Here is a 13,099-nt window from a genome sequence, read left to right on the forward strand (position 1 = left end):
TGAAAATTACTGAACGACGTCCATTTATAACATGCTAATACCTGTGATTCAAAAGAGGTATACATCAAACATATTAAAGCTAAGATCGTGTTAAAATGGGATCCCTTTTCTCAGTCAGAAATTAAAGGGAGTTCCATGGAGCCACCATTACTACCCTCATGTGCCTTTGTGTCTTATAGTCTAGAGTTCTTTTGTTTCTAACCGATTCATTATACCTATGTATTCTCTCTTTTATAGTTCAGCAGAAGAGCAGTTTCACTGGCAATCACAAGGTAAAGTACAGCTTCTTTTTTTTTATTGAAGTATAGTTGATTTACAGTTTTGTGCTAGTTCTTGGTGTACAGGAAAGTGATTCATATATATATATATATTCTTTTTCATATTCCTTTCCATTATGGTTTATTACAAGATATTCGATATATTTCCCTGTGCTATACAGTAGGTCCTTGTTGTTTCTCTGTTTTACATAAAGTAGTTTGTATCTGCTAATCCCAAACTCCTAATTTATCCATCCCCTACCCTGTTTCCCCTTTGGTAACCATAAGTTTGTTTTCTATGTCTGTGAGTCTGTTTTCTATTTTGCAAATAAATTCATTTGTATCATATTTTAGGTTTCACACACAAGTGATATCATATGGTATTTGCCTTTCTCTCTTTGACTTACTTCACTTAGTATGATCATCTCTAGGTCCATCCATGTTGCTGCAGATGGCATTATTTCACTCTTTTTTATGGCTGGGTAATATTCCATTGTATATATATACACACCACATCTTCTTTATCCATTCTTCTGTTGATGGACATTTAGATTGAAAGTACAGCTTCTTGAGCATTTATACTTACTGCTGCGTATATCTCTGTTGATTAATTTTCTTGTGAACTTTAGGAAGAGACTTATGAAAATGAATATGACAACACATGACACTAAAATTAGATGAAGCTGTTCTGATAGCTCAAGATTTCGTGGGAGTTAAGTTCTCCCAATTCCCTAGGAACTTTATGTTCTTCATGGATACATGGACTTGGCTGGCCTTGGTTTTTAATGGTGGTTGACCAAGGGTTGCAATGCGATATCTAATGAGCATTTCAAAAAGATAATATCTTTGGTTAGGATATTTTTGATTATTAAATGATAGTCTTAAGCTTTAATATTGACATTACCATGTATTTGTTCATGTCTTTAAAATATTATATTTCAGATGGTCAAAAAGATATCGAAGATGAGCTCACAACAGGTCTTGAATTGGTGGACTCCTGTATTAGATCACTGCAGGAATCAGGAATACTTGACCCACAAGACTATTCAACAAGTGAAAGTAAGTCAAATGACAGTTAAGCTTGAAGACAATTAAAATATAAGAGCATTATGTCATTAATATTATACTATTATTATAATTTATATCATGAGTCATATCTAATAGGACTTCAAGATGTGTTTATACTTGTTTTATCCATTTCACTCCTCTCTCACCTACTTCCTTCCAACATTACCCCACACTAATTCACATTTGATTAGAAACTCTCTTAAGTCAGTAATTATCATCTAGATTGCTCACCAATTATTGACATATTGGTGATCCTCACCAATTCTCTGATATCCTTTTTGGCATCTAGAGTAGCACATTGTACAAACTCATCCTTTAGTTGTTTAATCAACACAGTGTCTGCTTTAAAGTTAACTATCAATGCTTTACTCATACAGATTATTGTTGGTAGAGATCTTAAACGGTAGAGCAATTATATAACAAAATAGAAAAAAAATGATGTAACATATGCAGTACTAATTAGCACCATGCTATAGTACTATGCAATAACTCCTTCTATTTCTATGTTTAGCTATCTTGCATAGCTATATTAATCTCAATAGAATATTTAAAGATTTCTTTCTTTTACTTAGTTATGTATTTTTCAACCAGAGTAGCTGAGGCTTTGAAATTAAAGTTCTATGAATTGAAATGGCCTCATTTTAATAAATTATAAAATTCTCTTGACCTATTTTAATAAAATCCCACAAAAAGCTAAAAATTAAATCATTAAAATGTACCTTACCCTGATAATTTCTACATGAGAAATCAGTGGAGCATTTTATTCCTTAATTAAAAAAAATAAAATTTCCTTGAATACCCATCAAGGTTTGCTATATAAAAGAAAGATATAAGAGTAAGATAGCATAGTGATCTCAAAACCATTTAATTTATATATTAGTTCATTTCTCTATGATCTTTATAATACCACGACTCTTAGGGTAACATCATCATGAATATCCAGATTTATTTTAACCATATGCATCCCCTTAATAAAACTCCTAAAGTAAGATGCATGATTTGTATTATACTTGTTCTCTGTGTTTTGTATTTTAAAATGTAAGATTGCTACCTGTTTTTTCTCAAAGTCTATAAATATATTTCTTTTGTAGGGGTAGTTGTAGTTAGAACTATATTTAATTAATATTTGAGGCACATGTACTCATTTTATTATAGAGTAAGGAAAGCAGAGATAAAATAATCTGTCTCAGGAGGATGATATTGGCTATCTTATTTTTTATAGAATAATAGAGAAATATATTTTATTATGATTTTAGGAGGGAGATAACCTTTTATTCATAGAAAGTACAGAAGAAAGAAGGAAGAAAAGAGTAAATTAAGAAGCAAATTAAAATAGAAGTGATAAATCAAGTATATCAACCTAACACTATATGTAAGCACTAAATTCTCTGAAAAGAATGAAAATTCAAATTTGCAGTAAATGAAAATAAAATAGTGATGTTATGTTTAATATACACACTTATATTAATGAAATAAATATTGAAATTAAAGGAATAGACAAAGTAGTGACAGCAAATACAATGAACACAAGGAGTGGGATTGGGAAGAATAATGTGAGGTGACGTGGACTTTAATGCAGAAGCACTAAGCAGGGTCAAAAAGGAATTATCCAGTAAGAATATCTTAACTTATAATTATGTGGTAAAATCTGGTGAATATGTATGTGCCAAACAAAATAGCAGCTGAATATTAAAAATTATTAAAAATGTAAGAAGGTGATGAAAAATATTGTGAACACTTTTTCTTTTAGTATTCAGAATCAGACTGAATCCTAAAAAAAAAAGCCACAGAAAGTTGGAATAAATAATTAACAAATCAATGCATTAAATAAATTAAAAACATGTTTTGAACAATAATAAACACTTGTTATATATGTCCAAGGAAAATTTATAAAAATTGATCAGCTGATGGACTGTAAAGACAATCCTAAAAATTAAAAAGCGTAGGAAGGCCACGTTCTTTGATGATAATTCAGTAAAATTAAAAGTAAATAATAAAATGCTAAGCAAACATATAATCACATTAAAATTAAGGGACATACTTTTGGCTACTGTGAATCAAAACGGAAGCAAAAAGAAAATTACATGCTATTTACAAAGCAAATAGAATAGCAACATTTTATAATGAAAACATAAGTATATGGTAAAAAACTGCACTCAGAGGAAATCAGAATTTTATTATTAAAAATAAAAGACAAAGTAAAGAGATGTGTATTCATTACTGGGACACCTTAAAAAGAGTTAAATAAACCAAAAGAAGCTAGGAAGATGGAAATACTAGAAGCAATTCAGGGATAAAGTAATATAAAAAAGAGTAGAAGAAATAAATAAATGAATACTAAAAGAGATAAATAAATAAAATAATAGAAAGGATAAGTATATGAACTTTAAAAATAAACTTTAAGTCAATTAATAATCCTGAATTTCTGAATTGAGACACTCTGCTACATCCAGGAGAAGTAGAAAGAACTTTTAGTGTTCACTTTTGTATTTCTGCAGAATGTTTTCAAACACTATCTACAAAAGATGTATCTTTATTGTGGGAAATTTAAATACTCCAGTAAGAGTTTTTTGAAATGTATTTGCTAACTGCTGAATTAGTTGGTTTTCAGAAATATTACTTAGTTTATGATATTAGGTAGTGAATTATCTTTTTGAAGACTCCTAGGATTTTAGTTAATTATTCTTTTTGGAAGGCCCTGCTTCCTTGTTTGAAGATAGGAAAAAAACAAAGCAAAATTAAAAAACGAACAAACAGACAAAACACACAGGTGATGAAAATGCCACTTGAAAATTTTATACCAAAAGATCTGAACCACAGTGAAATGTGGAATATTTATGTTCTTATGAAATGTTTGTTCTTAACATTTTCAGAGTCAGTTTGAGACTGAACGAATTGAATAAAGTTTAGGAAGTTAATTTAAAAATATTGAGTAGACAGCTATCATTTGGGGGATCAATTATTGCTAATTTTAAGTACTGAGACTATCATAAATTAAAAATCCTGGGCTTCCCTGGTGGCGCAGGGGTTGAGAGACCGCCTGCCGATGCAGGGGATGTGGGTTCGTGCCCCGGTCTGGGAGGATCCCACATGCCGCGGAGCGGCTGGGCCCGTGAGCCATGGTCGCTGAGCCTGCGCGTCCGGAGCCTGTGCTCCGCAACGGGAGAGGCCGCAACAGTGAGAGGCCCGCGTACCGTACCGCACCAGAAAAAAAAAAAAAAAAAAATCCTAATTGCTGTTTGTATTTGCATCAGGGTCCAGATGGGAAATAGAGTCTACTCAAAAAAAGTTTAACTGAAGAGAATTTAATTAGGGGACGATTTACAAAGAACTGAGCAAGATTCAGGGAGCAATCAATGCCTGCAGAAGTACTCAGGGGGCAGCAACCGATGGAAACCCTTGCTACCCTTAGTCCCGAAGGAAAAATCGAGGGACTAGTGCCAGCAGAGTCAAGGGGCAAGGCTGGCGGGAGCAGAGAAATAAATATCCTGGCCCCTCTCCCCTCTAACCTCTGATGCCCTTCTCGTGCCTCTCGCTGGCCAAGTCCAATCATAAACCAAGTGCCAAGTGACCCTTGTGATACAGTCTCTGTGGGGAGAAGGGTGGAGAATGAATATGTGGAACAAAGAGAAAAATCAGCACAACCTTCTACTCAATACTAGAACAATATACGTGTTTATATTTATATAAACATAACTCATATAGTACGTAATGGCTCTTTGACACGTTTCATATAATTAGCACAAGCCTATGAGATTCTGCTCGTCCCTTGTTTGTGTGATGATTCAATCAATGGACTCATTAGCTAGAACAGACATGAAATAGCTGATGCTAAATTGGACCTGGCACGCTGCCCTTGAGAGCCAGTGTCTTAGTCCTAACCCGAAAGAGACTCAAACAACACGAAATACAGTCTAAAACCAGCTTGAAACATTACTACAATGGCAACCAGTCTCAGCCCCTAAGCACATAGTACGGAATTTGTTGTTTAAAAGCTTTTGTTATCTTTCTTTCCAAGATCTGATTAAAGTAAAATTTGAATCTTAGTAAACCCATCTTCTTGACCCTAAAGCAAGCAATAACTGCTCTAGTATACAGACTGTAGCGTCCTACAGTTATCAGTGTTTTCCAACACTTCGCATTTTTTACAAAGTGCCATCATAAACAGTATGTAAATCATGTGTACAGCCTCTGCCACCCACCACTATTTTGTGACTGCCAGCTATGTAATTTCAGTTCTAATAAATACGTGTCATGGAGTCACCAGAATTGCTGCTGCTTTACTGGGAAAAAAAAAAAAAAGTTATTGACAGAAGCTCAGGGCCATTAGCTTCTCATATAATATACAGCTTGACCTAAACTGCCATGGACCAAGTACCATATTCCATGCATCCTTGGAGATACAAACTCAGAAATAAGGGTCATTATATCTCAGCCAAAAGTTAATGAAAGTATTTGTCAGTCGAAATCAGAAAGAGAATGGACAACTTGGGGGAAAAGGGCCTATATGTTTATAGAGATTGCTAATTTGTTTAATCATTATATTTTGAAATAGCAAGTATTTTTCTATAGCAGCTGGACAAATTGAAATTCCACCATATCCTAGAAAATCCCAGCATTCAGTAGGAAGGAAATCTTAGGAACTTAAGATATTCTGAGTATTATGGCAAAGAAAGCAGTGTTATCTTATTGAGTTCTCAAATCAGAATATATTCAAGAAATCAAGAATCAATCATGTGAGTTACCATTCTGAGCAAGTAAAATCCAAATAGAATAATCGTATGTCGTTTGACAGAAGGGACTATATTACTTACCCTTGATTTACAGTCTGTCATTTTCATTTAATTACTGTGAATATACTTAATTCTATGTGGTGAGAAAATTGTTGAGAGATCAGGTTATTAAAATGCTATAAAATGTTATCCATATATTCTTATGTAATAATAACAAAGGTAAGAGACATCCTTGTGAAGTGAATATTTTCATAACTCCTGGCAAGCATGGCAACAAAGGATTCAGAAGTGGTTCAAGAGTATAAGATTTTTATAGTAATTAGAATAATCAAAATAATAAATATATACATAATGTGGCTCACAATATTGATAACCTGTTATGGTGGAAACCAGGTCCTCAGTTAGACCCGATGGGGTGGAGAGCCTCTGGGTAGGGGTTCAAGGTAGCCCATCCTGCCCTTGGAACCATAAGACCTGGATTCAAGTCCTACTGTTCCCCTCACTCCACCAGTGGTTGACGACTGTCACCTGGGCTCTGGAGACCCCAAGTCCTTTCCTGGACATGCATGTATTCAAGTTAGTTGAGTACATCCTTGAATTGTTCATTTCTTGTGAAATTACTTCATCATATGCCCTTTGGTCCAAATTTTTGAAATACAAACACGAGAGTCTCCTCTGCAGAAGTTTGTCATGGTTCAAGCCTGAAGTCGTCTGATGCTACATGTGTCCTTTTGTTTCCTTTCCAAATTCTCTCACACCCACCTCCTCCACTACCTTTGGCATTATAGAGCCAATGGGAAGTTAGCAGTGGAAGGTGTGAGCAAAAGGTGAGGGAAATCACCCAGGTAGCCCACAGGCTGTAGTGATATCCTCCAGGGAGCTATCATTATCTTTCCCTCCAGATTTTCTCTCCACCTGCTTTTCAGCTAATGTTCACTTCTTTCTCTTAAATTTCCTTCTTTCACATAGACATTTAAGACGCATGCTATACCTTCTCCAAAGAGGTCACCAGCTCAGAGGCAGACCTCGGAATTGAGACCTTGTCTTGTTCTTGTGGCTTCAGCTTCCACCACTGATGTGCAAAGACGTAAAATACCAAGTGCTCCTTATACATTCCCTAAGCAAGAGAAAACAATGCAAATTTCTCACTAAAAACATCATTCTCATCTGTGTAATCCAGGTCTCCTGGAATCAAGCACAGAGTTTAGAGCCTGGGGAATTTTTTTTTTTTTTTTTTTTTTTTGCGGTACGCGGGCCTCTCACTGCTGTGGCCTCTCCCGTTGCGGAGCACAGGCTCCGGACACGCAGACTCAGCGGCCATGGCTCACGGGTCCAGCCGCTCTGCGGCACGTGGGATCTTCCCGGACCGGGGCACGAACCCGTGTCCCCTGCATCAGCAGGCGGACTCTCAACCGCTGCGCCACCAGGGAAGCCCATGGGGAAATTTTTAATGAAAATATAATTGGGTTGTGAAATTGTCAAGGCACTCTAGGTGCACAACACACAAACATGAGGGTCAGATGAAAGCTGGTGGAAGTGAGGAAAAGTAAAGAGGCAGAAAGCTCTGGTGAGAAAGTCAGATTAAGCAGACTTTTCCCCGGGGCACAGTGGAGGGAGGGGTCTCCTGGTAATACCTTATGGAGATGCCATATAGGATTCCCCCAGAAGTTAAAACATTAAAACTGCCACTGATCAAACACTAAGTCACTTCAACAGCAATTGATAAAATCAAATCTTAACATACTGGCTTTTTATTGTATCACTATAGGCACAGGTAAGTGTTACATTCTTGTTTTAAACGTCTGTATTAAGCACTTATTAACTGTAGCACAGAGAGTCTCTGCCCTTGTGGCATTTACATTCTAGGCAAAAAAGGCTGAAATCAAGCACTCTAAATACTGTAAAGTCAGGTAGGTAGTTACCTCCAGCAATGACAAAGCCAGTGAGGGGTAGAGTAGGACAGTGTTTCCCAGAGTGCACTTGGGATTCCTGGGGGTCCTTGAGAACTTTTCAAGGGGGGCTGCAAAGGCACCCATTTTCACAGTAATCCCATGATGCTCGTTGCCTTTCCATGCTCATTTTCACACAATGAGAGCGAGAGTGAGAATGAGAGTCACACAGAGAACAGACTTGTGGTTACCAAGGACGGGGCGCGGTGGGAGAGAGATGGAGTGGGAGTTTGGGGTTAGCAGATGCAAACTATTATATATAGGATGGATAAACAACAGGGTCCTACTGTAGAGCACAGGGAACTGTATTCATTATCCTGTGATAAACCATAATGGAAAAGAATATGAAAAATAATGTATATATATATGTATAAATGAATCACTTTGCTGTACAGCAGAAATTAACACAACATTGTACATCAACTATACTTCAATAAAATAAACAACAAAAAAAAAAGAATGAGAGTCACACATGATGAGTGTTCAGTGAAGCTTCCCGGATGCTATGTGGCACTTGATAGCATCATCGCTCTGACGGCTCATGGAAAGTGTGTGATGCAGCCTTCTCTTTTAAACACTTCCCAGCTTTAGTATCGTAAATAGTATTCTATGTCACTCATGTGGTAAATAAAAGCTCTTTGGGGCATGTGGGGTCTTAGTTCCCCGACCAGGGGTTGAACCCATACCCCCTGCAGTGGAAGCGTCATCTTAACCATTGGACCACCAGCAAAGTCCCAAAACTACTCTAGTTTTGAGAGAATGATCAAAGGGCCAGGAAGTCATCCTTTGTGAGAAGATACTTGATCAGGGACCTGAAAAAATGTGTGAGCAAACCATGCAGGCATCTAGGGAAAAGTCTGTGATTTGCAGCAAACCAAAAACTGGTTCTTTAAGCTAGTGTAATTCCATAAATACATTGTAATGTTTTCAGAATTTGGCTTTTAAATCTTGTTTTCTCCTAAACTGATTTGTATTAGTTTTCTATTTCTTTTCACAGTTATTGATAGTGAGAAATATAAATCTATTATCTTTAGACTGTTAATTTATAAAGAAATATATGTAATGCTTTTCCTCATTTTGTGCTACATTAATTTTTTTAAATGGTAAATAATCCAAAGACAAAACTGTTCAAGGAAATAGTTGGGGACTAGAGCAAGCTATAAAAATACCATTCTATGGGGCTTCCCTGGTGGCGCGGTGGTTGGGAGTCTGCCTGCTGATGCAGGGGACGCGGGTTCGTGACCCGGTCTGGGAGGATCCCACATGCCATGGAGCAGCTGGACCCGTGAGCCATGGCCCCTGCGCCTGCACGCCCGGGGCCTGTGCTCCGCAGCAGGGGAGGCCGCAGCGGTTAGAGGCCCGCATAACGCAAAAAAAATAAATAAATAAAAAAATACCATTCTATGATTATAACGTTATGTAAAAATCCCATGCCCAGTAAAATTCTTGAGCTGTACATTTTAAACCAAAGTTTTATATTTGAAGTTTATTTTTTGTGATAAATGTCATTTTGCTCATTTCCCTCCATTGTATACAGATGTAAAGAAACTGAGTTATTGTATTTAGTGTGAAAGCTTTGCCTATCTTTGGTTATTTCACATACAGTAGTCAAACTTGAAACAGCGGACTAGCTAGGCCAGTAGCATTGATTGAATCTAAATCAGTTTAAAAACTAAATGAGCACTTCTGTATTCTTGGGACCATTAAAGTTCTCACTTTTAGTAAAGCATTATACATTGAAAGGAGCTGACCAGATGAAACTGATATTCTGAAGAAAGAGACTTAGAAATCAAGTTTAGGAACACGTCTGCCTATAGAACAACCACATCAGCCCTGAGCTTTCTTAAATAAGTGGGCCGCTCGAGCTTTTGCCCCCAGTTAATTTTAGGGATGGTAGATTTTAGGTTAGTGAAACTCCTTCCTGTGATCTTTTCAAGTTACTAGTGAAGATCAGGAGAAAACAACTAGTTTTTCACTACTAACTACCTCTTATTCCAAGTGGGTTTGTAAATTGGCAAGTTCATCCAAAGCCCATAAAGAAGAAACTGCGGCTGTGAATGAAACTGATTAATAGTGCAATTTAAGCAAAAGTCAGTACTTGTACGGTGTAGAGTTAACTTGCAGTTAGATACGACTAAAGTGCTTTAAGCTTGATTTAAATCAGCTCAATCACCTTACAAATAATTGACAATTTTTCTCATTGATTTTGGAATTTATAATAGCCCTTTTGTGTGTGTGTATATATATACACACACGTATGTATACATAATTTCCACTAGCTTTTTCCTTTCTTTTTACTCAACATTTTCCACTATAAGATTTCCCCTTGGGCTTCCCTGGTGGCACAGTGGTTGGGAGTCCGCCTGCCGATGCAGGGGACACGGGTTCGTGCCCCGGTCCGGGAGGATCCCACATGCCGCGCGGCTGGGCCCGTGAGCCATGGCCGCTGAGCCTGCGCTCCACAACGGGAGAGGCCACAGCGGTGAGAGGCCCGCGTACCGCAAAAAAAAAAAAAGCTTTCCCCTTTTTTTTTATGTGTTGCTGCTCTAAGATTTTATTCTCATTTAAAATAAAATAATACTTAACCTTCAAATTATTCTTAGCCTTCCACAAAGATTGGATAACAAGAGGGTGGAAATGAATGCAGATTCTCTGACAGTTATCAATGTGTGTGAATCTTATTGGCTTTATTTTTCATGGTCTACGTAAAGATGAGATTTTATATTATTTTGAAAGAGTCAGTTTAACCTAAGAGTAAGTAAAGAATGTTTCTAAACTTCCTGACAAACGGAAATCTAAACAAAGCTGCCTTTGTCAGTTATTCAGTCCTGAATTTGTCTGTCTCAACTTGTGTGTTTATTATTCCTGATTATCCTGAATTAGCAACCTAACAAAACATTCATTGAGCGCCTATGCGAGACATTGCCTAGATCTCATAGCTGTTTATTTCAGTGCCTTCTTGTCAATAACTCTTTTGATGGTAAAATAATCCCTCGGAATTAAATTGATATCTTAGTTACCACTTAGAGACCTTGTCTTGTTCTTGTGGCTTCAGCTTCCACCACTGATGACTTGGAAAATTACATCTCTGTCCTAAAATTTCACTAACATATAACCAAACTTTGATCTTGGAAATTTTTTAAGATCTAGAAAGAGAGTCAGGTCTGTTAGAGCCAGTATTAAAACCAAGCCCAGACTCCCTTTCTAACTATGTGAACTCCCACCATCTCCAACAACTCTGTAATTTTAAGATTAAGCCTGTCCTTCCCCAAAAAACGGGGTCTCCAACATATGTCTCTTGCTAATCCTTCCCTTGGAATGACATGTGAGGGGAGTTTTTTGCTTTTTTCACACTCCTTTAGTGAATATTTGCTGAGTTCTGGGACAGATGTTCAACCGAAGCAGACCAGAATTAGCAACTGCCAATAAATCACCTTAAAACTTGTAGAAACAGAAGGTGTGCACCTGACACTAAGAGTTCTGTCTTGTCTGCTCGGCTTTCTAAAAGGACTTACTCTGCACTGTGGGAATCTCCCCAGCGCCCAGTGCAGTGTCAGCGAGATCCTGCTAGAGATCAGCTGAAGAGTGGCCAGTCATTTCAGCTGTCCTTCCCTTCCTGTCTACTTAGTCCCCAAATACCGATGAGCTTTTTAAAAAGGATGCCTCTTAAATGTGCACTTTCTCTTCCTTCCTACCATGGCCACTACCGCAGTTCATGTTTCCTCCATTATTACCGGTTTCCTTTCTCTGCACTCCAGGAAATCCCTGGCCTCTAGTGTCTCCAAGTATCCAATCCCAGAGTCCTGCTGCTTTCACATGAATGTTCAGACTCCCTGTGTTTATCCTATTACTCTACTTCTGTATAAATACTGTACACATATCTCTGTTGAAATTTCTCAGAGTCTGGTCTATGCAGAGTGTTAAGGTAGCATGATGGGGGTAGGGTTAATTTCCTCGGGGCAATCAGGCATCAGGGCAGGCTGCATGGAGGAGGTAACATTTAAACAGCACTTGAAGTTTGAGAATGTTTTGAGGTTGATAAAGACGGGAATTTCAGGCTAAGAGAGAACTTTCTCTGCCCCATCTCTTGGCTCTGACACTAGGTTTTATTTGGTTTGGTTTTAATTTCAAGCCATTTTAATGATCTGTGCCTTGTATGTCTCCTTTGCAGAATGAAAGCTCACAGGCTGTTGAAAGAAAACACTGATATATGGGACAGTACTATAATAAGGTTTTCAGGACAACTTCCAATCAGCGTTTTATTCCCAGATCATGTGGCTCAGTAATTAGATAATTAGATAATAATACTAATAACCGACATTTGTGTAGCAGTTTATATTTTTCCAAGCACTTTCACATCCATTATCTCATTAGGTACCCAAATTTGTAGATATTAAAATTTTAGAGAACAAATAATGAAGCGTGGAAAGAACACACACTCTGAAGCCAGAATGCCTTGCCTGCACCAGGCATCAGTGTGTGTGGTCTCAGTCATTGGGACCTTCAGCTCTGTCATCGTAAAGGGGGATAACGGCACGTTTATTGGGATCTTGTTAAGATTCCAGGGGTTAATAGATGTAAACTGCTCAGGACAGTTCCTGGAACTTAGCACTCAGGAAAGGTGAGCTGGTATTGATGTCCTCATCATCATTTTCATCATCATCATCATCATCATCATCTTCTTCTTCATCCTTATCTTCTTCATCATCATCATCATCTTCTTATTCTTCATCCTCATCTTCTTCATCATCATCTTCTTATTCTTCATCCTCATCTTCTTTTTTTTTTTTTTTCCCGGTACACGGGCCTCTCACTGTTGTGGCCTCTCCCGTTGCGGAGCACAGGCTCTGGACGCACGGGCTCAGCGGCCATGGCTCACGGGCCCAGCCGCTCCACGGCATGTGGGATCCTCCTGGACCGGGGCACGAACCCGTGTCCCCTGCATCGGCAGGCGGACTTTCAACCACTTCGCCACCAGGGAAGCCCCATCCTCATCTTCTTCATCATCATCATCATCTTCTTCTTCATCCTCATCTTCTTCATCATCATCATCTTCTTCTTCTTCATCCTCATCTTCATCATCATCTATGCT

The 13,099-nt window shown here is 37.8% G+C and overlaps 1 protein-coding gene across 2 annotated transcripts in view; it reads left to right on the plus strand.

Moving 5' to 3' along the window:
- The window catches only part of CTNND2 (catenin delta 2), a gene marked incomplete at its 3' end in the record, with an annotated part of 926,199 nt that overhangs the window by 488,904 nt on the left and 424,196 nt on the right, over positions 1 to 13,099 (plus strand). For both annotated transcript variants that reach the window (XM_082837425.1, XM_082837426.1), the window contains exons 4-5: positions 238 to 272; positions 1,200 to 1,316. In XM_082837425.1, coding sequence (XP_082693551.1) covers positions 238 to 272; positions 1,200 to 1,316 — 152 coding nt within the window. The remainder of the gene's footprint in view (positions 1 to 237; positions 273 to 1,199; positions 1,317 to 13,099) is intronic.

Source organism: Leucopleurus acutus (genome assembly GCF_964270905.1).
Source record: "Leucopleurus acutus genome assembly, chromosome: 3".
NCBI lineage: Eukaryota > Metazoa > Chordata > Mammalia > Artiodactyla > Delphinidae > Leucopleurus > Leucopleurus acutus.